A 25,576-nucleotide genomic window follows, 5' to 3' on the forward strand; every position below is an offset into this window, starting at 1 on the left:
TGTCCTGAGATGGCAGTGAGTTTGATGCTGTGGTGGGTGGTGACAGCTGAGTGAAAGCCAGGATGACAGTCATCATTCCAAAGCTCACTTCCAGGGGACAGGAGGGAGCAGATGGCAGGTGTCTAGGGACATGGTGAGCCTGGCATGCCAGGTGGTTAACTCACCTATGGACCCCATTTTAGCCACACCTGGGCTCCTGCCAGAAACGCACAACATGTACTCTGCACAGAAAACTCAACAGAGCCCCATCAGCATCCCATCATCCTACTGCGAGGCCCCACTTCCCAAAGGGTCACAGGGACAGCAAGAGCCTGGGAACTAACAGGTTATCATGAGCTTGTCCATGATGCCCATGATGGTTCTGACAAGGCCAGATCCAGAGCACATTCTAAAGCAAACACAGTTAATCCAGGACCAGTCACTCAAATAACTAGGAAAAAAAGAAACCTTTATTTACAACCATAGAAGCCCCACAGGAGTACACACAGCGTGCACAAACAAGATGAACCTGCAAGTCAAGAGCACACGTGCAGTGTGCGGCCTCAGTGTCCTATCCTCACCACCATCACCGTCACGTTATCTGCCGAGCCCCGCTGCACTGCCTTGTTAGCCAGCCTGTTGCATGCAGCTTCATAGCGGGCATCAACAGCAGGCTTCCCTTCTCGGGTCTGGATCTTCTCATCCTACCAAAGGGATGGGATCTGAGTGAACAGGGCAGCAGCGTCTGTCATTCTCTCCAGACACTGCGGCTAGGACAGGGCCTGCTCTGTCCTTAACAGAGGCTGACAGGACAGTAACTGGTGAGCTCCACCACAGGGCTTATGCTGAAAAGAGTTCAAAGATTACTCCTGACATGGAAGGAGGGCTATGGAAAGAAAGCAGCTGAGACAAGCAGCACACCCTCTAAGAGGTCTCACCTCAAGGCAGGACAAGATGAAGTTCACAGCTTCTTCTGGGGTAAAGACCTTGAAGAGCCCATCACAAGCCAGCAAAATGAACCTAAGGTATAAGGGGAAAGCAGGGTGTCAGTCACAAGCCCTTGACTGGAAGGTGCCCTGAGAGCTCAGTGAGGAGTGGCTGGCGCCTACTCAGTACCCTAAAAATAAAAAGAATAATGGTGCACAAACGTCATCTCAGTGCTCTGAAGGTGGAGAGAGGGTCATTCTGGCTACACAGCAAGTTTGACACCAGCAGGGCTACAGGACACATTGTCTCAAAAGAACCAAACCAGCCAGGCTTGGTCATGTGAGCCTTTAGTCCCAGTACTCAGCTGGCAGAGGCCAGCCTGGTGTATACAGTGAGACCCTGTCGCAAAAAATAAAACAAGGGGCTGGAGAGATGGCTCAGCAGTTGGGAGCACTGACTGCTCTCCCAGAGGACCTAGGTTCAAATCCCAGCTCCCACTTGGCGGCTCACAACTGTAACTCCAGGATCTGATAGCCTCATACAGACATACTTCCAGGTAGAACACCAATGCACATAAAAAAAATTAATTAAAAAAACAAATAAAACAAAATCCTCAAAACTAAAACAGTAGTACTGTGCCTGTCAACAACTCAGTGACCAAGAAGAATTTAAAGCAACACTAGAATAGCTCCTTCCATTCCTTCTGCTTATAGTTTGCCTCAGCCTTCCCCATCCTGCTAGGGTCAGCAGAGCGTGCTGTCTGTTGCTCTTAGCCACTCTTGCTAGCTTCCCTGTGCTACCCTCACAAGCCTGTGCTGGTCTTGATCTACCTGCAACAGGAGACCCTGAACAGCAAGTTTTTCTCAGCCACTCGGGTCTTGATCCTATGATTTTCCACAATTATAAGCTAAAACCCAAAGGCCTTGGCAAACCCACAGATCCCGCTCAGTCTGTCCCCAGAACTTCTTGTCTCGTCCTCCTCCATCCTCCAAGTTCCTAGCCACCACTGTTAGCACTGACCTGGCTGTTCATGTTGTACTTGAGTGAGTTGACACGGTCTGGATATAGTCCCTCTGGAATGGGTGCCTCCCCCACACTAAAGCCTCCTAGTATAACTCCTACACTCCTGTGGGAAGGCCAGTGCCCATCTCATTTGCTTCCTGACCACCATGGACCCCATGAAACTGGAACCCACAGGTGTCTGCACCCCAGGGCCAGGCACACTGCATACCCCACCCCCTCAACTTCTCCCAGCAAAGGCTGAACAGAGATTGGAGAAAAATCAGCAAGAGAAACAAGTCCCTGTGTGTGTACACCCACACTTTTGGTGACCATTTGCTTTTACCTGTCATTGGGGGTCAACTGGCAGCGTCTGATATCAGGCACGGATGTGACCCCGCAACGCTTGTACTGCCCATCTCCAATGGAGCGGGATACCTCCAGCACACCCAAGACACGGCCATCTCTAAAATGGGGGACAATGGTAGACTCTCACTTGACTGGCCATGGGCCCCTGAAAGTAGAAACTGAGAGTCCACAATAACTGAGTCTGACTTTTTTTGTTTGTTTGTTTGTTTGTTTAGTTTTTTTTGAGACAGGTTTTCTTTGTGTAGTCCTGGCTGTCCTGGAACTCACACATCAACAGGACACAACCTCACTCGTGATAATCTCACTCACACTCACATCAGGACTACAACCTCACTCGTGATAATTTCACTCACACGTTTTTTGTGAGAGGAAAAACCAGACGATCTGTAAATAAGAAGAGGTACCTTAGGCAGACACTGTGATCAAAGAGAACCAGTGAGGAGTGCCACTGCCCCCATGAACCATGCTAGCCCAGGCTCCCATGGTTGACTCCCTGGGCTCTGAGGCCATCATTTTTAAGACTTACTAAATGCCAAAGCAGTGTGGTGGTTTGGTATCCCTGAGGCTCTTAAGTCACACATGAGATGCTGTACAGATAGACAGGTGCGACAGGAAGCTCCTCCTGGGCTGGTGCTACAGTTCTAGAGGCAGGACTCAGCTGAGCCTTAATTCCAGTCACCCCCGTGACTCAGTTCAGTCGCCCTGAATGAATGTGTTGTAATCCCTAAAGACTTCTGCTGGCCCCTGGGAAAAACAGAGCATCCTAGAATATAAATTATTAAACAGAACTGGAGTAATGGAAGTGCCTATGAGCAGTACTGAATAAGAAGAGTAGGGGTGCTCAGTTTGGGAGCACCCATATAGGAAGCAGCCCCAAACTTAAGAGCCATGACAGGACCTCTAATGCAGCTCTCAGATCTAGCTACATGCAGAGCCTTCCTACTCCAGTTCTCGTAAACTAAGACTCCTGCTCATCTGGTCTGGGGCTCATCTGGTTGCTGAAGAAAGTAGGAGACCACTGACTCCTTTAGCAATGTGGGAAAAGGGGAAGAACGATCCACCCTAGAGAACAGCAGAAGCCCAAAGCCAGTGATGACACTAGCACTTAGCCCAGTCACAGGGCCACGGTGCTGACAGACTGTAATGGCAGTGCCTTCAGAAAGCTTGTCAGGCTAGACCGTTCCGTGTCAAAGAAGACCAGGCCTCTCTTCATGCTCCTAGAGGAACCCCTGCTGCACACTGCCTTTGCTGTAATGCACACATGCCAGTCTTTATGCCATCTGTCCATGGGCCACATTGCTGCCCTCTTGTGGCTACTGCTAACGCGATGTAACAGTGGTTCTCAACCCTAAGACAGTTCCTCATGCTGTGGTGAGACCCAATCATAAAGTTATTTTGTTAGTACAACAATGTCAAGCAACCAGAGCTTCCAGGGACTAAGCCACTACCTAAAGACTATACATGGACTGACCCTGGACTCTGACCCCATAGGTAGCAATGAATATCCTAGTAAGAGCACCAGTGGAAGGGGAAGCCCTGGGTCCTGCTAAGACTGAACCCCCAGTGAACTAGTCTATGGGGGGAGGGCGGCAATGGGGGGAGGGTTGGGAGGGGAACACCCATAAGGAAGGGGAGGGGGGAGGGGGATGTTTGCCCGGAAACCGGGAAAGGGAATAACACTTGAAATGTATATAAGAAATACTCAAGTTAATAAAAAAAAAAAAAAAGTTATTTTGTTGCTACTTCATAACTGTAACTTTGATACTGTTATGACTTGTAATGTAAATATCTGATATTCGACCCCTCTGAAAGGGTCGTTCAACAACCCAAAGGGATCATGGCCCTTGGGTTAGGAACTGCTGGTGTACAGGAATCTGGTGCTGAGTCCTGTGTGACCCCATGTAACCTGAAGAGCTGCAGTCTCCACAGTGGCTGCCTCTCACTCCATCCCCACTGGCAATGCACAAAGACTCCCAGCTCTCATACAACTTATAGAAGAGATTCGAACTTCAATTTCAAAGCATCCCAGGAGCTTAGCTAGACGTAGATCTTTGAACATTTATCTCCAACAGAACAACAACAGCAAACCTGAAAGGACAATTATAGAAAGAACCACAAATCATTTGTGGTCACATTCCGAAGGCAATGTCCGTGAAGTAGGAAAATGAAGTCCTCATTTGGCCTCTGAAGACAGTGGCAAGTGGACTGAGACAGCACAGCCAGCTGTGACCCTCGGTGTCAGCAACAGCACGCTCTGAAGGCGTCCCCTTACTAACTAATTTCTGAGAGTGCCTCACCACATTATGCAGGTGGGCCTTGAACTCCTGAACTCAAATACTCTGTCTCAACCTCCCCAGTAGCTGAAGCCACACATATCCCCATGCCTAGCTCTGAGTCTGGCCCACTAACCACTAGAGATTTTCCTCTGGAAACTAATTTATTCAGTGCTAAGGCAGGCCAGTAATCCCAGCAGCGAGGGGCTAGAGGCAGAAAATCAGGAGTTTAAGGCCAGCCTGGGCTAGATGAGACTCCAGTAAAAAACCAAACAAGGACAGTATGAGAGAAGCTTCCCAGACACACTGAAAATAGTGAGTGGTAACTCTAAGTATTGACTTGAGATTGACTTCGTCTCTCTGTACAGCCAGGCATCCACTCTCTACCTTTACTGAGACACAGACGAACTAAGTTATCCGTATGCACTGCACCAGACCTGAGAGTGGACCTTAGTACGCACACTAATCCTCAAGCGTGTGGAGGCCTCAGTTCCTGGGGCTCCTATAAATGCCCTGGATACCTGACATTGCCTCCAGCCTTCTGTATCCTCATGCGCTCTTCATACTGAGTTGGATTGTGCTCTTTGCTGAGGCTTAAGGCTGCATGCTTTTGACTTTCCTCGTTATATCGACACAGGATTGCCTGGGAAGACAGAGACCACAAACCATGGAGTTCAGTGAGCAGCATCTAGGACTCAGTTGAAGGGAGACTTACAATGACTTCACATTCAGCGGCCTGCGACATACAGAAGCTCAGAGAATCCAGCATCAAAGAAATAGCAATAGGAAAGTTGTTCTCACTGTCAGGATGAGAAATCCTCAGTTTTGGTATACCATGGTCAAAGTCAGAAGTCTGTGAGTTTATCTAGGAGAGGGGAGGGTATGGGCAAGCACTGTGTGTGCTGCCAAGATCACAGTTACTGTGTCTGCTTCACAGAGGACACCAGCACCCAGAGCAGTAATTTGCCTAAAGTCACATAAAGAACCAGGGTTCAGACTGGGTCTGGGTTTGAAGAATTGCAGGGGAGGTGGGGAAGGAGGTGTGACACAGTTTTCCTTCTGTTCTGGCTTGAGTTACTTGTTCTAAACACATACTAGAACTTGTCTACAGGGGCTCCCAGGAACATGAGTTCCCTGAGGACAAACTGTTACCTCAGTTTACAGCTACACTCCTAGTTATGGGTACCCAGCCCTAAGCACCAAGGAGGAGTTGTAGAGGCTGCGAAAGTGTGAGTGGTCACTGACAACTGAGGACACAGGGCTGGGTGGAAAAGCAGCATGCTTGAACGGAAGGCCACGCCCTACACCTCCTAAACTGTCCCTGGGCTCCTGGGCTGTGACAGGCTTGGCTTTGTACTTTCCTTTCAGAGCTTTCAAGCTGCTCTGCAGTCAAAGAGCTCTGGAAAGGTGGATGTAATACTTTCATTCACTACCAATGGTGGTCAGAAAAACAAGGATCTAAGTTACTGGCACACTGATTTCATTCCAAATCACAGTGTCACTTAACGGTACGCAAAAAACAAAACAAACAAAACCATATTGGCAGGGAAGAGACAGGATCTCGGTGTTAAAACAGACAGCTCAGGGTCCTCTGGGAGAACAGACTGCCCTTACTCAGCTGTTGATTCCTCCCCAGGTGCACACTGGAACACTCTTGTAGCAACCCCACTAGAAGGCCCAACAAGCCACCAACACTTTAACTTGCTGAAGTTCTCTCCTTGAGACACGCTGTCACCTAAGCAGGTGGCTCAGAGCCACATACCCGACTATCTCCAAGGTTGGCGATATACAGGATGTTGTCCACAGCCAGGACACACGTGGCAGTGGACCCGTCTTTCCAGGCAGGCTTCCTGGGGAAACACATTAGAAATGCAGTCACCACTACTGGCGAGTGCCCAGAGACTAACCAATAGAGCTACACAGCAAGTCTGCCAAGCTAAAACAGACTGTATCCTCTCAACTACTCCACAGTTTGGAAATGGGTGCTGTCCCCAGATGCTCCGGCATCAGAGCTTGGGAGCCCATGGTAACACTATTAGGAAGTACTGTAGACCTCTAGGAGATGGGGCCTTATGAGAAATCTTAGGTCACTGTGAAAGTCTCCTTTTAAAGAAGCTGTGGGGTCTTCCTGCAAAGTCCTTCAAGGGGACTGTGGGCCCGGGCCCATTTCCCCTGTCTCGTGCTGTCTGGCACAAAGATGAGCATGCATCCTGATATTCACTGCCACCATGATGCACCACTCGAGTCAAAGGTCCGGACTAGCTGGGTTGCCTATGCTGCACCGAAGTCCAGAACAGCAAGCTAAACAAGGCTCTTTACTTTAGACGTGGAGAGGCCATGCACACCTGTGGTTCTCTCCAGAGGCAGGCAGAATTTTTTGACTTTGAGGCCAGCCAGGGATACACAGTGAAGCCTTCTCTCAAAACTAAAAACAAACACCAATTTTCGCTAACATAGCCCAGGTCAAGGGCTTTCATTACTGTGCTGCAGAGACACATCCTATATATAAGAGTGTCTTGCCTGCATGTATTCAAGTGCACACCTGGTGCTCCTGGAGACTGGAAGAGGACATTGGATCCCTTGGAACTAGAGTTATAGGAAGTTGTGAGCGAAGCTGGGTCCTCTAGAAGAGCAGCTTGTGCTCTTAAACAGAGTTATCTCTGCAGCTCCAACATACATTTTTCTAAAAATCATTTTTTCTGCTTTTTAAATTTCATTTACTTAAAATATATTATTGTATATGTGTGCATGGTGTGTGTGCGTGCATATGTGTGGAGGGCAAGGTCAACTTTTGAGGGAGTATCTCCTTTTACCATATGGAACTGAACTCAGGTCATGAGAGTTAGTGGCAATCATCTTGACTGGCTTCCCACTGGCCCCACATCCTTCGTAGTTAATGGTTGTAAGAGCTCACACATGGTGCTGGGTACTCCTGAGACAGAAAGCATTTTGCTAAACAGTATCACAAGACCTGAAGGATGCTCGGGAAAACACCATGCACTGAGCATTCTGCATGGATTTATACTCACTGGCTTGAAGCCTGTTTCAGGAACTCTTCATCGGTGTGCTTAAAAGTATCTAGCAGGCACCTCTTCACAGTCTTCTCCACACTGATTACATCTCCTAGTGGAGAAGGGTCAAACAGAGGAACCTTTCAGGAGGAGAAGCTGCTGCCCACTTGGGTTCTGTTGGTCGTGTTCACATATAAACTCTTTCTAAGCATGTCCTTGTCAACAATCTACCTCCTCACCTGAGGGAGTGCCATGTCAATCCAGGTGTACTGTTTCCCAAGGGTGGAGGCAGATGACAATAACCACATTCCAGACACTCAACAAGCTAAGATCTGAGGCTTTACTCACACAGCCTCTTCTGATCCCTGAGTTCACAACTTTAAAAGTCAAAGACTTTTTTTTTTCTGGTGACAGTCTTATGTAGCCCAGGCTGGCTTCAAACTCACTGTGCAGCTGAAGTTGACTTCTGACCTTCTGATCTGCCTCATGACCCTAATACCCAGTATCCATGGTCGTGAGGACTGAATCTAGGGCCTCATGCATGCTATTCAGGTGAACTATCAGCTGCTATATCCCTAAACACATCAATGACTCTCTGCCCAAGCAGAGCACCCAATCTGACAGACTGAGCCATGCAAACAACAGGTCAAATGTCCACAGGGTCAGTTCTCAGTCTCACCTTTAGGAAATTTCCTGATTAAGTTCTGGTGCAAATTCTGTGCAGCAAATTTCGAGGCTCGAATTCCTCCATGTCCATCAAAAACAGCAAAGTATGAAACCCGAGTACTAGAAGAATGAATTAAAAGTTAATTACATCCTTAAACCAATGAGCACACCTCTTTACTGAAACTTGCATTATTTAGTTTTGAGATGAGGGCTCCATATTTAGCCCAGTCTGGCCTCCAATTACAGACCCTTGTGGCCCTGCCCAGCTGTGCTGAGGTTCCAGATGGGTATCTCACCACTCTCAGCTTCATTGAAGCTTTGAAGTCTCATCTCAAGCGGTGAACGGGAAATTCACACTGTTGAGATACCAGTCACACTAGCGTGTGGGAAAGGATAGTAATATTTAAGAGAGTTAAGTAAGTTTCATCCACTTTAATTGTTAGAAACTCAAATTTGAGTCCAGTATAGTAGCTCACACCTGTTATCCCAGAACACAGGAGGCTGGAGCATGAGAACTGATAAGAGTTTGAAGCCAGCCCTGGCTAAGTTGTAAATTCCAAGACCTGCTTGACATACAGAGCGAGACCTTATCTTTTTTTTTTCCGGAGCTGGGGACCGAACCCAGGGCCTTGTGCTCGCTAGGCAAGTGCTCTACCGCTGAGCTAAATCCCCAACCCCGCGAGACCTTATCTTAAGACACAAAACCACATTTGTTTAAAAAACTAAGCTATGGGCTGGAGAGATGGCTCTTGCAGAAGATCCAGGTTCAGTTCCCAGCATCCATTACTCCAGTTCCAGGGGATTCAAAGCCCTCTTCTGACTTCTCTGGGTCACATGCATGCATGTGGTACATATACATACATGAAGGCAAAAACTTATACACATAAAATAAATAAAATTTCTCAAGTAAGCTATATAATTTCTTAGTGAATTCAGAACTTTATCCCATTTAAATCAGACTTTGTTAAAAAATGAAAAAAAGTTATTCATTTACAACTCTTGTCAAAGATGTTCAAAAGAACTCGGGAGAAGTTCCAAGACTGTTGCCTAAGTGTTGATTAATGTCTAACTGCAAAGCTTAGATCTTCTCATTCCTATTTCCTACTCAACATTTGTGAGAAAACCCACAGATAGTAAAAGCCACGAGGCAGATGTGGAGCACACGCCTTTACTCACAGCAGAGGGAGGCAGAGGCAGGCAGATCTCTGTGAGTTCAAGTGCGGCTTAGTCTGCACATTGAGCCAGCCACGATTACATAGTGCTACCATGTCTCCAAAAAATAAAAAACTTACTTCAGGGCCAGCGAGATGGTGCACTGGGTAAAAAGTGTCTGGAAAGCCTAACAACTTGAGTTCAATCCCTGGACCCACGTCATGGTGGATAGAGAACCAAGCACAAAGCTATCCACTGACAACTGCACAGGCGCCGTTTCCCGTGTGCACCTCCACCCGCATCATACATGCACACAATTTTAATTTAAAAAACTGCATTGGAAAGAAAACTCTTTCTGAGAAATGACATTTAGGGTTAAGATCAACTTTTCTTTCAACTTCTTTGCATTCCTTTGCAATGTAAGACATTATGAGAAAACAAGTCTCATCTGGCTTACGACTTGGGACCTGTCACTGTGCAACTGGTATTATCTGGGGATTCTTCCCCAGGCTCTTTCCTGGCTTAGAACCTACCATGTTCTTGTCTCTATCATGACCATTGGCTTTGCAGCAGCCACAATGACAAGCTGGATGACAGCTGCTAGCACACTGTGTGTATCAGGGAAAACCACAGCATGCACATTGTGCAATTCTCAATTACAGATGAAATATTTTAACTATGCAGTTGTTCGATACCTCGTGCTATGTATATAACAGAAAGATGGCAGTCATGCAATGTGCTACTGTCTGCTTGTATCTCCTGGGCCTGAGAACTGACTAGAGGCTTCAGTTCCATGTGTGCACCACTTTCTTTCTTTCTTCCTGGTCATTTTGACTATCGTGGTCTTGCTGGGCCCTTATTGTCTATCTGTACAGCTCTCCCAGTGCCATAGAACTCTGCTCAGTTTTGTTTCTGTTAGTTCTAAGGCTTGCCAGGAACTCCACCCAGAAACTCCACATCCACTGAGTGCTGGGAATTCAGAACAGGCTGACAAGCATGTACCACCACACCCACACTTCCTGCAGGCTTTACTCAGTGATCTTCAATCCATCTACTCTCTAGGACACAGAGGAAGCTCATCAGTCACTAGGAGAGCACAACTGCATGAAGTCCGTAGCAGGGGAGGCAGTTCCCACTCAGCGGCACTCAGGTGCAACCCTGATGAAATTTTAGACTGGTCAAATCTTTGTTGAGGGGCAGTCCTATGTTTAGCAATGTAATATTCTTGTCTCTACCCATCAAATACCAATATCCACTGCTTGCTGCACTGTGACAACAAAAATATCCTCGGATGGTAATAACTATCTCAAAAATATTTTCCCATCTAAGATCCACTGATGCAAAAAGCAGGTTACTCATGGCATCAGTCTTTCTTGGAGAAGCATCTTCACACAGTCCAAAGCTTGGTAGAACGAGGAGAAACGAACATCAGCAGGCTTGCTGGAATGTACACTCACATGAGAGATGATGGAGGATTACACTCCTGAGTGATATCATTCAGGATGACATGGGCGTCCTGCATCTCCTCCCTCTCACCCTTCCGCTCTGCCACGTAGCCTTTCAAACCAAAGATCACCGAAGAGGCTGAGGAAAAAAAACAAAAAGCCATACAAAACTGTGCCTTACCCTCTAGAAGCCCTAGTCCCAGAGCAAATTAAGAGGTACTATGGCAGCCCTGCTCAGCCGCATCTCCATGGTACTAATAAGCAAGGTCCCTCAAGGCATCTCCCCAGGTCTAAGGCTATAGCCACAATCAGGGTTCTGACAGAAAGCCTGAGCTGTGATAGACATGTGAGATCAGAGGTGAGCACAGACAGAAGATCTGAGCTCCACCTAAAGAGATCAGAGTCAAAGAAGTGCTGCCTCACGTGGAGGTGGGACTAAGGATCAGAGGAGAGATCCCCAAGGGTAAACTTAATCTGCTGACAATTTAATGAGGACACAAAAACTCCCATTTCTAAAATCTTCAAATCAGTAGAGTTGGCAACTACACTGCTGGAGACCCTGAAGTATGTTCTCCGTATGCGCCAGGCTGCCAACAGTGGTAACGGCCACTTTCCTGCCAACTGAGAAGTGAAGGGTCAGGGAGTCTGCAGCAGCACAGAATGGCGGCACAGTTAGGGCTGCCTGCTTGAAGTTCTCTACAAACTCCTGGAGCACTTCTACAAGAGATGCTTTGGCCATGCCCAGCAGCACTGCCACACAGGTGGCACCACTCTCACTCAGGTGACTCTTCATAGAGGAAGTGAAAGTTTTCAGTCATTTCTCTCCGTCAGCACAGAAAGGGAAGTCTACAGCTATTTCTCTTAGTCAAAGCTTTAAACAAGTTTTTAAACGAAGAGTTTTTAAACAAAGACTAGTCGTCAGAAAGAATGGATTGTCAAAAGTCAGCCATTTCTGAAGAGGACTAAGAAAAACGTCCTTCTCAATGCTGAGGAACAATATGGTTTCCTGTCAGGTCAGGCAAATACATGAAAAGCAAAGGCAGTCTTACATATCATTTGCAAAAGGGGGCCAAGCCCTTCTTACACTCAGGGAAGTGCTACAGTTAGAAGCTGACACTGGCTTTGCTCTGGGATGTTTAAGGTATAAAATCTGATACATTTGTTTTCAAACTGTCTGAAAACCTTTACAAACTTTCTTTTCCACAAGCTCTTCACCGCCATTCTTCTCTTCCTCAGGGGCTTTCCTCTTTGCTCCTTTTCCTTCGTTCTTCACCACCTGGGAGCCTGATGTGGCAAGAGAACCTAGAAATGAAGTAAAGGCCAGACAGAAACAGCTACAGACTGCAGAGTCACCAGCAGACCAGGCTCCGTCCACTTGGGCTGGAGACATGAATGCACGTTAGGCAAGGACCAACACATGCAGTGCCCAGGAAATGCCCAGGCTACGACTTCTGATTAGAAAGACAGAAGACAGGGCAACATCCAGGCAGAATCAAGAACCTGAGAGTCTCTGACCCGGAGATTTCTCAATAGCAGAATTTTGAATACAAACTTAGACTTCTAGCCTCCAGCATATTCATGATGTGCTACATCCACAGACCCTTGGTGACTGACAGGGCTATCCCAAAAGCTGCAGCAAACATATGCTCCTGAACAAGTCCAAACAACACATTCCTAAAAAGCTTAACTAAGGTTAAAAGGCAGGCTCTATCAGAAAGGCTGGAGCTGCCCCTGCCTCTGTATCAAGCAACCTAGCTGCCTGCCCCAGCAGTACTTGTGTGTTTGGAGACCATGAGGTCTAGCTGGCTTCAGTTTCTAGTCTTCCAGCCACAGTTTCTTCACAACATGGTGAGGGTATACCATCTCCAGAGACTGTGTAAACATCAACAGGGACAAGAAACAAACCACCTACTGTGGTGCCTGTTAGGTCAAATGTCTGTGAGTGCTCTCTGCAGTCACTATCCAACCTACTTGTTAGCAAAAAGAAAAAGCTCTGGGCTAAGTTCCTCTCCTTGCAAGAGCTACAAGAATGTATGTTACAGAATGCATGACACTCCACATAAAAGAGCAACTTACTGAGAAAATGTCTCCATGAGCATCAGGCTGCTTACTGTTTTCCTTTCTGTATTCTTTCTAATTCAAAATAGACAAGTATACTGCTGTTAACAGCCTCTAGGTGAGTGCCACTGCACCACAGGACACGGTCTGTGTATCAGAGACTCTTCACTAGGACCTGTCTTACAGACTAGCACAGGGCCAACTCCCAAGAAATCCAGAATACTGAGTACCAGATTATACATGCTGTGTAAGTCTTCTAATGAGTAACAAGTAGCCAGGCTGAATTATTTTAAAGTTAAATCTACACTTGATTTGCATATTAGCCCTCATATAATTAAGAACACTGACTTTATTAGGACAGTTTTCAAGGCTGACTGACATGAGCGTGCTGCAGTTTTTGATATATGAGTCCCTAGTCCTGAAAACTTTGGGATTTTTTTTTCCTTTTCTTTTTTTCGGAGTTGGGGACCGAACCCAGGGCCTTGCGGGCAAGCGCTCTACCACTGAGCTAAATCCCCAACCCCAAACTTTGGGATTCTTATAGAAGACAATTAAATGCTTTACCCCTAAGCAATCCTACTGATTTCACAGGGAAATATGCTATGGAAATGTTCACAGGCAACAAATGAACTTTTAACCACAAAAAAATAGAACCACCTGCAGCCTCTCCTCAATCTCCACACAGCAACTCCAAGTGAGAGGCTGTCAATTGGATGGGATAATCAGTCTGCAGCTATAACCTAACAGTCATAGCTCTCCCTTACAGAACACAAAACAGAACATTGTCGTGCATCTGTGTCTGTGGGGGACGTAAGGCAGATCAGAGTAACAGACTGAAATTTTTAGAAAAGTTAATAGGAAAGTTCAGAAGACTTTCTGAACTTTTACACGATTGTTATTATTTTGAGGCATGGTCTCATTATGTAGCCCAGGCTAGTCTCGAATTCAAGTTTCTTCTGATTTAGCCTTCTGAATACAGAGATGACAGGCAGGAGCCACATGCCTGGATCTTAATTCTTAAAAAAAAAAAATCAGCCTAGCAGGTGAAGGCAAAGTTAAGGACAAGTGACAAACTGGTTGATACAATACTGAGGTTTCTGATCTCTGCTTCTACCTGAGGGTGTCCATTCAGTTTTAATAACCTTATCTGCACTATACTTTAATGTCATTCAAAGTCCTGCTAAAACCTGTGCACACAGTTCACACAGTGGCAGAACACGGGTTATTTCCAGCCACACCTCCATGTTATTTGCCTACCTGAATTGCCGCTGCCAGCAGGTGGAAGACCATCAAAGAGTAAAGGTCCCCCAGATCCTGAAACACAGGAGAACCCAGAGTGAGTCCAAAATGACAAAGCAGGCTTCAGTTTCAGAATCCATCCCCACCAGGACACCTATGCAGCAGGATATTGAGACAAATTCAGAACTGTGTCAATCCAGTGCAACTCAGTCTGCAGGGAGTAATATATCCGGAACCTAATTTAAAGTCCTATGATTTCAAAGGAAATAGAAATTCTGTCTTAAATGAGCTGAATCTCACTTCAACCAGTAAAACACTGAACTGAACCAGAGGAAACGTTGGTCCTGTTTATGCAGCACTTCTCAGGCCTACCTACTGCAGGTCTTTCTGCCTTACCTGAGGCCATGGGTTCAAAACTTAAAGACAGCCAACACCTAAAACATCTGTGTGTTAAAAATGGGGGAAAGGGAGAAAGATTGAGACAACTACAATCCCAGGATGAGTAGACGTTGACACACACCTGGGAGAGCCTGAAGACTGTACCTGAGTCAGTACTGCTGGTCGGGGGCAGGTCCTCGAAGAGCACGGGTCCTTCCTGTGCTTCTTTCCCTAAAACAGAAAACCTGTCTTAGAGAGCAGATGGTCACCAGGTCACACTTCTACAGGGAACACACAAGTGCCCTCTCCTTCTGTGAGGTATGTTGCTATGAGTTAAATTTTCTCTTTTCTGTTAAGCAGACATAATTTTTTTAAAAAAATCTCTTCAGGACAGCTATTCACTAGAAAAGGTCTCTGTTTCCAAAAGTCACAGTCAACATAAAAACAATGAAATGACACCCTAGCAGATGCTAAATTTAAAACATATTTAGCTTTTTTCTTTTTGGGGGGAAGGATCAATATAGCCCTGGCCTGAAACTCACAATGAAGACCAAACTGACCTTAAACTCACAGAGATCCTCCTGCCTCTGCAGCCCGAGTGTTGAGGCAAAAGGTGTGCATGTGCCACCATCGCTCTTCCTCCCCTTTCTCTTCCAGCGCCAATATTGAGTGTGGAATGCATGCTAAGTGTGTGCTCTACCAGTGAACTACACTCAGTACACCCTTGTTCCTAAAATCTTCCCTTAAACGAGAATCACTGAAAGAGAAAAGATGACTTTGGTACCTCAAGGCAGAGTTGAGAAGCAGAGGGAGCCTTCAAAGGCCCGTGGAAACTACTGAATGCTATTTTGGCGACTTGTGCAACAGGTGAGAATCTGTTATAACCTGGTGTCACCAGCAATATGAGCCAATGGAGAAAACTTATCTCAGCTGAAAATGGACAGGCCTCATTAGAAAGCCAAAAAATGTTCCTGGTTTTTTCTTGTCTTTTTAATCTAAAAAGTGAAGATTAAATTCTAGATGTTTTATGCCCCATTATCACTTTTCACATAAAATGTAATCATTATTCCTTACTCCTCAGCTTCTAGAAGTCTTCCAAAAGTCTACGGAAACTATTAAAATATACGAACTGACACACGAGAATCTAGAGAAAAACATCCTGGTGGGAAGGGGTAAGCAGACTCCTTACCTACACTTTTCAGATTCGGTTATGCAGTATCAGTGGCAGCCCAATTGTATTAAATGGGAAACTATCAAAATAACTCATTTTCAGCTGCACACTATTCTAAGTTAGTGTAATGAAACCTTGTGCTATCCCTAACCCACTGTGTATCTCATCTCCCAGGGCATCTTTGGTCTCTCTGTACTGCCTGTCACTTAACCCCTCAGATTTGGGCCATTTGGGTTATCAGAGTGACTGTCACAGAATTACACTATCTATATTTAAGCAACTTTTATTTTACCTACGAATGTCCCCAAAGCACACACTATTTTTTTAATTACATTTATTTAGTTTTATGTGTACAAGTGTTTTGCCTGTATCTATGTCTGTCTGTATACCGTGTGTATGCCTGATACCCAGAGATCAAAAGAAGGCTTTGAAGCCTCTGGAGCTGCATATGGTTGCAAGCTACCACGTGGGTGCTGGGAATGGAACCTGTGTCTTCTACAAGAGCAAGAAGTGCTCTTAGCCACTGGGCCAATCTCTCAAGCCCCCAAAACACACACTTATTATGGTATTTTGATTATTTTACTATTCGTTTCTGTCAAGCTCTCACACAAGTACAGGATAGAACATAGAGTTTTACAGAGTTTTTAGCATCTACATAGGTTGTTAGAATGTATTGCTGGGTATAAATGACCACTATATAGCATGCTTACCTCCTATGGTGCTCTTGCAGAGGATCTGGGGTTAATTCCTAGCACCCACACACCCAACACAGACCTTGTGCTACTGTTTGTTTTAGACCACATGTAAAATATTAAATCAATTCACTTAAATTCATTTATATTCAAGGGGTTTATTTATGATCATGATTGTTCTCCATATAAAGATGAGCTGGGTATCAATTCTCCTTCTGACATGTGTATTTACATATGAGTGTGCTTAAGCACCATGAGGATGGAGGGCAGAGGTAGACGCTGGCTGTCTTGCTTCATCTTCTCCACATTGTATATTGAGTCAGGGTCTTTTGAAGCCAGAGCTTGCTCATTTGGCCCATCTAGCTAGCCAGTTTGCTTCAGAAATCCATCTCTGTCCCCAAGTGTTGGGAATACAGGTAGACCTCATGCTCACCCTACATTTACACAGGCAGTGGAGATCTGAACTCATCTTCAAACTGTGTGGAAAGCACTTTACCCATCCCTGTAGCCTAACTCTTCTCTTTAAAACAAAAAGTAGAATTTATCAATTCCAAAGAAATAAATGTCTTGGGGATATTTAGAAGTGCCTAAATGCATACAAATCACCTAAAGCTAACACAATCTCTTTTATTTTATTTCCATATTACAAATGAAAAGATATGTTCTAACCCTTAGGATTCCCCCAACAAGCTGAGGAATCACAAACACTTTCATTTTTCTCCAGACACACAACTGTGTGGAAATGTACGGCAAAGCCGTCCTTGATTGTCCCCAGCTCCTTTTAGGCTCAATGAAGCACTGCTTCTGGAACTACTCCAATACCCAAATCCAGAGAGGACTGCTGTCTTATACGAACGTCATCTTACCCAAACAACCCACCGTCCTCGTCCCCTATGCCACACCCTCTCTAGAATATTTGTGCCCACCCAGTACACAATAACTACAAAAATGCCCCTTGACTGCATCATCTAAGCAAGGATAACTAGAAACCAGTCTGCACATGCTCACTACCGCTTTTAAAATCTGTTTCCATTTGTGGTACATTGAATCCACAAGTATGGCACCCACAGACACAAGCGAACCAACTCTAAGAAGCAGAACACTAAAGTGTTACTTACTCTATGTATTGATTCCTCTACAAAACCCCTAATATTCTATAAGCTCACCTCCAAAGGTCTAACAATCAAAATGCCTCTTCCCCTGACACTCAAAACTGTATTTGATTGGAGGATGATGAGAGAGCTCGGCAGTATTTCCTCTTGCAGAAGGCCTAGGTTCAATTCTTAGCACCCACATGGTGGCTCACAACCATCCATAACTCCAGTTCCAGGGGATCCAACACTGTCCTCTGATCTCTGGGGGCACCAGACAGACGTGGTGTACATACATACAGGCAAACACCCATATAACCTAAGTCTTTTTAAAATTAGATAACTGGGACAAGCACACCTCATTCAGTGGGTCAGGATAGCAGCAGGCCCAGCCTCTTAAGAAGAGAAGCATGTATATATTACAGCCAGGAGGCCGACCTGAGCAGCAGCAGCCTTCCTCATCTAAGCGCGGCCTTTCCACTACTCAGGTCCAATAGGAGAAGTCTTTGCATAGGTACAGGTGTCTTCCCAGATCTCACAGGCACTCTTCACAGCAGACGTCAGCTCCATGTCAGTCCAGTCCCTCTTCAGCCAGAGCACTGAGTGTTCAAACAGCACTGTCACTAAAGGACAGTACCTTGTACCCTCTCACCAGAAGTATTAAACAAAGAGAGACTACGTTCCCATCTTGCTAGCCACAATTGAGACTGAGTTGTAAAATGAAATACTCACTGCTTCTAAGACGCTCTAAATGTTCTAACTCAACTGATTACTATAACGACCCTATAATGTACTGACTGTTACTACTCAATGAGAAGGAAGCTGAGACCCCCAAAGGCCAAATACCTGCCTAAGATAAATGGACTATGGGGAGTGGAATGGAGACGCAAACCCAGTGTGGGCTCTTGCTGGGCACCTGCCTTGGACTTCACCAAGGCCAGGCCACATCCTTACAGTTCTGCAGCACAACCCCAGGATGGCTCATGAGGACCTCTTTAGTCATCCTGCATATCAGCAGTATGGTCAAACATGTTTGTATGTGGATCCTTTAAAATGTCCTGTAGGTTACGAACACCACATTGGACCTTAGACAATGGTGTGGGTCGCACATATTATACTATGGGACTTATCAGCCAAAACTTTGCAGCATAACACTAACAGGGAATGAACTGTGTACCCTTCCAATCACAGCTAGTATCATCCATTCCCTCCTTCCCACTATGTATCCAGGCACCACATCTTCTCCATTCTATATAAGACTTCTTTGTCCTTTGTTTGCTTGAGACACTGTTTCACTATGTAGCCTGACTGTCCTGGAACTTGCTGTGTAGACCTAGACCAACCTGGCCTTGAATTTAGAGATTTGCCTGCCTCTGCCTGTTAAGTGTTGGGATTAAAGCTATGTACTAAGGGGTTGACTTTTTATTAGTTCTGAGAGTCTTCCAATCATTAGGCATTACTATATTAATCCTTCAAAACATATATTGTAATTCTTTTCTCAGTTCACTTTAACTATGACTTACTTTTTCTTGCTTATACACTGTTTTAGAAATAATGCTTTCTTCTGATATTTTAACGTTTCTGCTTGTGTTTTCAATATTTTTCAAATAAATACTCATGAAGTACTTTTCAGATAAATACTGTGTCTGTGTAAAGGCTAGAAGCCGAAGTCTGCACACTTCCTCAACTGCTATCTTACTTTTTTACTCCCACTGCTCAGATTACACACATGTCTTCACCTTGGCTCCTAAAATACATGCTTTTAAGTTACTCTAGCAGGCAAGCAGTCCTTGACAACTAACATCAGTTTTATTTGAGGAACTGAGGAATAAACTCAAAAGATTTTTCATACTGAATATGTGCTCTTCCACTGAGTAACAGCCATGACCGACAGGTGCTTTGCTTTCTGGTACCAGCTCTGGACCCAAGGCCTTACATGTGCTAGGCAGGTGTTCTACCCTGGGCTCTAGTTCCAGGCTGACAGCAGTTTTGAACCTAACAGTCTAACAAGCAAACACTCGAACCTCTCTATGAAACCAATCCACCTATGTCAGCATTTTATGTACCTATAAGTTCTTCTATTGACCTAAAATAAATATAATTCCTTTCTGCAAGAGATTAATCATTTTCTAAGATGATATACTCAACTATCAAAATCTTTAAAGTCCTGGAGTGAAGCCTGAATTCAGTACAATATTTAGACATAAAACACGTACTTTCGACATACTTTTTCCAGTTTATAAAAATTTGTCTTGTGGGTATGAACATAAGATGTGACACTAAGGGCTGGAGAGATGGCTTAGTGGTTAAGAGCACTGACTGCTCTTCCAGAGGTCCTGAGTTCAAATCCCAGCAACCACATGGTGGCTCACAACCATCTGTAATGAGATCTGATGCCCTCTTCTGGTGTGTCTGAAGACAGCTACAGTGTACTTATATGTAATAAATAAATCTTTTTAAAAAATGTGACACTAAAATAACAAACCAAAAGAATTGAACAAAACATGCCTCCTCTTGTTACAGAATCACTGCAACTGCCCCTTTAAGTTGCTGTTACAGAGCAGACCCAGGGATGTCACTCCCTATCATCTACAAAGCCCTGACTGTATAATCCAACCTGGGTCACGCAGTCCACTGAATGCACCTATAGGTTCTCTTTATTCCACACAGTACCTGCAGGAGGCGCCACCTCTCACACGTATTTGCCAACAGCTCCTGAAGGTGAGAGCAGTGTAGAGTTTGATCTGAAGATACAGCCACTTCCGTTTCCCATATACCTCACTCTAGTGTGTGGAAATGACTCAACTCTTTTTTTTATTGCTCCTGGTACTATTTTGCAAATTTTGATATACTGACCCCACCATGGATGAGTAGGGTCACTATGCAATTTAGTCTTATCCTTCTGACTACTTAGCAATCCACTCCATTTACTGAAGCAACGTATGGTGTCTGAACATGGTCAGAGAATGGAGTTCTGTGAGGAGAATTCTAAGTGCCTGTGAGAAAACAAGACAAGAGAGTCTTATGACCTCAGTTTCTTCAAAACACATAATTGTTCTTGGGGTGTGTTTTGTGTTTTCCCAGGTGTATCGGATCAGAGTGAGTTTATTTTAGATTACTCGGTATTGTCTACCGCTATTATTCAATCAAATGTCTATGCCGTTATGGGAAACACTTTTGCAAAGTGCAGCTTGGCCTTCTGATTGTACACTTTACTCATGCGACTCTTAACCCTCTGAATGAAGTTGGCTATATTACATGAGAAGTCAGTCAGCCTCATTTATCAGCTCCATTCTCCCAGGTCCTACTACCAGCTAGAAGTAAAGAGTACAGTATACAAATTACTTTTAAACCACAGCACTAATGATTTATTGTTTAAAATATAGTATTAATTTTTAAATCATCATCTTGGAGCTTGAGATGATGGCTCAGCAGTTAAGAGCACTGGCTGTTCAATACCAGCACAGAAATGGCAGCTCACAACTATCTGTAACTCGAGTTCCAAGAGATCCTACCCCCCCACTTCTGAGCCTCTGTAGCTAACAGACACAGGTGGTGCAGACATGCATTCAGGCAAAACACTTGAAACCATTAAAACAAAACCTCCTCTTGTTAGGATGTTATGTAACTATTTTGTTGGTACTGTTGCTGTTTTTTGAAACAAAGTCTCATTATATGGTCTACACTAGCCTGGAACTCTGCCTAGGCCTCTATAGAGTGCTGGGATTACAGGTGTTATGGGGGGTGCTCCCCCCACAGGTTTATCTAAGATGTTTTATCAGTTCGCTAAAGTAACTCTGAATCTAAATTCTCCCAATCTCTTCAGTATTTAGCACTCAGCTTTCTATGCTCCACAAATTCTGGAAGCCTGTCTTGTTTTAAAACTTCAAGAATACACTGTGTAACACTGTCCATATCCTTCTGTCAAGAAGGAAACAGTTCCCAGATGCACTCCTTGGGCAAAGAATCTTAAATACCCCACCACCACTATGCAAGGTCAGCCTGGGTTGAAAGCTGAGCTTTGGGGGTGGCCTGGGGGAGGAGACCAGGATGCGCCCCCTGCACTTATATGCTAAGTCCCAAGTTCTAGTAAGGAGTTGTTAAGATTTTATGTCAAGAGCCTTGACCAAGGAGAAGACCCAAAATAATTTTGAATAAAAAGCAATAGGGACTACAAATGATAACAAATTTCTAGGCACAACTGGTAACCCAATCCAAGCACATTCAGACAGAGGTTATATATACTCCAGTGACCGATGCAAGACTGCCTATACGAGGCTAGCTTCACTCACAACTGTAACGGCGCTTATCTTCAAAAAGAATGGCTGGATCAAATTCACAGACTCAAGGCCTAGTTACTTAGAAGATCCTGTACCATCAGAGTGGTTGGTGGAAGGAAATAACCGTGTCACTACCAGAAGCAACTACAAAAAAGATGACACTACAAAGCATCTCAGTAGTTTGGAGGTGCGCAGGTAAGAAACCAAAGCACAGGTCGTGAAGAGGACAGGTCAATACCTTCTCATGACCCCAAGTCCCAGCATTCTTCCATGCTAGCCCGTTCTGCTGTGCCAAGCTGGAGATCTGAGCCCTCCCACTTTTGAACATTGTTCCATCTCGCGAAGCCCCCGCTAAGGGCCGCTTCCTTCCCCGGTCTTTCTCACTAGTCTTCGGGTACCGTTATTCTGGACGCTTGGTGCTTCCCATGGTTCTTACACATGCATCTGCGATCAGAACTGAACGCTCTGAAGGCAAAGGCTGGGTCTCTCCACCTTTCTATTCCCTGCCAAAGACGTTCCCAAAACCTGGGCTGTATACGCCCCCCACCTCCGGGCCAGCCAGTCACAGCGCCCTGCATTGGCCGTGCAGGCGCCCCGCACCGAGGTACTGGGAGTCGAAAACTTGTTAAGTTCTCGGGATTTCCAGTACGCAGATAGGCCCGGGACCAGTACATTCGGCTGGGAGTCTTGCTGTGGCCATATTAAAGCCATAGTGCCCCGACCCTATGGCGCGGGACTTCGTGCGTGTGCCTCGCGAGGCCCGTACAGGGACCGCGCGGTCGCTGCGGCCTCGGGAGGCACAGGCCGAGACTGAGACGGCGGTGGCGCGAAGATGGCGGAGGCAGCGCATCCCGGCGCCGCCCTCTTCCCGGTGCCGCTTACCGGCAGACGGCCGCGGCGCGCGCTCGGGCTCCGGCAAGTCCCCGAATAGGTCCATGGCGGCGGGGCGATGGAGCGGAGGCTCCGCGCTAGCCTGGGCGGCGGCAGCGGCGGCGGCGGCGGCGCCGTCACTCACCGCGGGAGACCCTGCCAATCGCGCGCCGCGCAGCCGCCGCCCCAGAGTGCTACGCGCGGGGGGCGGGGCGGGGGTGGGCTGCGCAAGCGCACAGGCACTTTTAGCCTAGACATTTGGTCTCGTGATGAATTGTTACGGCGTTTCCCGGGAAGAAGGGAGTAGTGGCGCCGAGCCTGACATTTAGACTGGCTTTTGGCCGGGGAGGCAGGTCTGCACCTATCCGCTGTGCCCAGTGCGACCGAGCAGGCAAAGCACCTTCTGGCCGCTCGGAAGCAGAATGGCGCTCAGCGGGGCCTCAGCTGTCCTACTGGGATAAAAACAAAACACCATCACTGTCCAGGCCACAGAAGTGCCAAACATCCCTCATCTCAGCCACCGAAACTGCTGCTGCTTTACCAATTACAAAGTTGTGTTCTGTATTCTTCCTGGTTTCAGAAAAGAGCCGCTCGTGAAATTACCTCCTCTTTCTGCCCTACAACCCACGAAGACCTCACTTCCTTAAAGGTACCCAAATTTACTGACTACACACGCAAATCCTATCAGTTTTTTCCAACACCACCTTACCTGTTTTTTCTCGTGTTGTGTGGACTTCCTTGGTGCAGTAGGTAACAAGTCATTGCTTCCTTGCAAATGTAAACCAGGTATTCTCCAGCTGCAAAAGGTGGATCCACCCAGCAGGCCTCCAAGCCACTATTTGAAGTCTTTACTGCACTCAGAACCGTCCCTTCCATGATAGATTGGGATTTTGAAATAACAGCACTTTGTCTTCTGTCCATATGTCTCACCCACTTCTCAGCCCACCCCAACTTGACATCACCCACTATGTCTCCAGAGTAGCACTTGCTAAGTGTCTTAAGGTTTTCATTGCTGTAAACAGACCCCATGACCTAGGCAACTCTTGTAAAGGACAATAGTTAATTGGGGCTGGCTTACAGGTTCAGAGATGCAGTCTACTATCATGGCAGAAAGCATGGCAGCATGGTGCTGGAGGACTTGAGAGTTCTACATTTTCATTCAAACGAATCCAGGAGCAGACTTTCCTCAGACAGCTAGGATGAGGGTCTCAAAGCCCATTCCCACAGTGACACACCTCCTCCAACAAGGCCACACCTCCTCCAACAAGGCCACACCTCCCCCAAGAGGCCACACACTCCCTAATAGTGCCACTCCCTGAGCCAAGCATATTCAAATCACCACACTAAACTTGTTGATTTCCCATTCCTGCAAATAGACTTGGCAGCCATCATTCCACATAAATTCTGGTAATGTTTACCGCATGGCCTGTCTTTCCCTTATATGTATGGACCATCTTTCCAGGTTTTCTCCTAATCATTACTCCATCTCTATCTGGTTTACAGGCTCACCTTCTGTCTGGCTGTTTGATGAAATTATCTTTTGTGGAGACAAGAACTTTTCTAGCTAGGCAGGGCTGGACTTGAACTCACAATGCCTCTACCTCCCCAGTGCTAGGACTATATATGGTCTGTGTCACCACCCCTGGCCATTAGAATTCTGACTTGACCCTAAGTTCTCTTCTCTTTTCCTTCATAATCTCATCTACATCAGGCTTGGATTGCTACCCCTTTGGACAGGACTTGTTAATTTTTCTACCACCTTGAGAGCTCTGTTCCACCAAGTCCCTCAGATGGGTTATGGGTGATCACAGTACCTCGACTCCCTGACAGATTTCATCTTCTCTACTACAAAGCTTTCCCTTACTCTGTTGCTTGGCTTAAGACACTTGGGCAGGTAGCACGGCACTGGGAGTATGTGGTAGAGGAGGTTCTTCACTTCATGGTGTACAGGAAGCGTATTCGAATGGCAACAGGAAGGGACCAGAACAAGACAAGTTCCCAGTCACCTGTTTTCTACAGTATCCACTTCCCACTGCTCCACCACTTGCCAACAATCTATTAAAATGTTAACCCTGCCAATGAGTTAAACCATTCATTAGGTCAGAGCCTTGTGATCTAATTTTTTTTTTCAGAAAGCACACACTCTCTTGCCCCTGCCCAGTGTATTTTACTAATTTTGTAGACATGTTAATCCAGTCCAGTTGACAGCCAATGTCAAGCATCACAGTGCCCATGTGCAGACATCTGTGTGGACTTAAGTTCTCTGCTTCTTTGGCTAGACAAGAAGAGTGTGTTTCTTTGGTTATATAGTGAAAGCATATTTAGTTTTGGAAGAAAGTGTGTGTTCCATTCTACCTTGCCTCCCATGATGGGAGTGCCTGCTCTCTGTATCTGTGCCAGCATTCTAGCATTTGGTCTCAGTATTCTGGAGTTTAACAGGTGTGCGATTAAACTTTGAAGTCAAATGCTAATTACAGAAAAGTGCATGAATCATAAGGCTAAATGATTTCCACAAGCCAAACACAGCCCTAAAACAAAGGTCCAAAAGGAGATCCTGTGTGCTCTGCACACACACATTTCGGGCATGATCTCCTGAGGTCATTGTTAGCGCGTGGCCCTGGAATCTGCCTGGACTTGAACTTCGTGTGTGGAAAAACACAGGACAGAAAACCTACAGCATGTTGTTTCAACTGACTTTCCTTCAGCATCATCTATGTAACATTCAGTCACATTGTTGAAACTATAATCCACCCATTTACGTAGGCACACCACTCCCTCTCTGCTCTCAGTGAACATTAAGTTCTGACCTGTCTGGGAGCTGTTACCCACAGTGCCGCTCTGAGCATTCTATATCCATCTGGTGGACACAGGGTTTCATTTCTGTTGGGAAATGCCCAGAGATTGGATTGTTGCATCAAAAGCTATCTTTATGCAGATATTGAGCTATATTGTCAATAGTCTTAGTTGGCTTGTGTT

The 25,576-nt window shown here is 45.8% G+C and overlaps 1 protein-coding gene across 4 annotated transcripts; it reads right to left on the reverse strand.

The window, feature by feature from the left end:
• Positions 1 to 431: 431 nt before the first annotated feature.
• Positions 432 to 22,713, reverse strand: Ilkap (ILK associated serine/threonine phosphatase). Of its 4 annotated transcripts, none has more exons than XM_063267686.1 (12): positions 14,662 to 14,713; positions 14,515 to 14,561; positions 14,137 to 14,193; positions 12,004 to 12,123; positions 10,834 to 10,960; positions 8,238 to 8,344; positions 7,577 to 7,670; positions 6,310 to 6,397; positions 5,069 to 5,190; positions 2,252 to 2,371; positions 918 to 999; positions 432 to 683 (listed from the first exon to the last, which is right to left on the reverse strand). In XM_063267686.1, exons 2-12 carry the CDS (start codon positions 14,522 to 14,524, stop codon positions 543 to 545), a joined length of 1,068 nt encoding a protein of 355 aa, XP_063123756.1. In that variant the 5' UTR covers positions 14,525 to 14,561; positions 14,662 to 14,713; the 3' UTR covers positions 432 to 542. The 4 variants fall into 4 exon arrangements, with proteins under 4 accessions (XP_063123756.1, XP_038940098.1, XP_038940097.1 ...); NM_022606.2 differs by lacking the exon at positions 14,515 to 14,561 and adding an exon at positions 22,613 to 22,713 and having other exon boundaries at positions 449 to 683; positions 14,662 to 14,727; XM_039084170.2 differs by lacking the exon at positions 14,515 to 14,561 and having other exon boundaries at positions 12,014 to 12,123; positions 14,639 to 14,729.
• Positions 22,714 to 25,576: the final 2,863 nt, after the last annotated feature.

Source organism: Rattus norvegicus, chromosome 9, assembly GCF_036323735.1.
Source record: "Rattus norvegicus strain BN/NHsdMcwi chromosome 9, GRCr8, whole genome shotgun sequence".
In the NCBI taxonomy this organism is placed as follows: Eukaryota; Metazoa; Chordata; class Mammalia; order Rodentia; family Muridae; genus Rattus; species Rattus norvegicus.

Coding starts and splice junctions, on each gene's coding strand:
- Ilkap (NM_022606.2), bottom strand. CDS start 22,667: ATGGACCTATTCGGGGACTTGCCGGAGCCCGAGCGCGCGCCGCGGCCG. Junction 12,124..14,136: donor TGCTGGCAGCGGCAATTCAG/GTAGGCAAATAA, acceptor CTTCATTTCTAG/GTTCTCTTGCCACATCAGGC. Junction 1,000..2,251: donor CAGTTGACCCCCAATGACAG/GTAAAAGCAAAT, acceptor CTTATACCTTAG/GTTCATTTTGCTGGCTTGTG.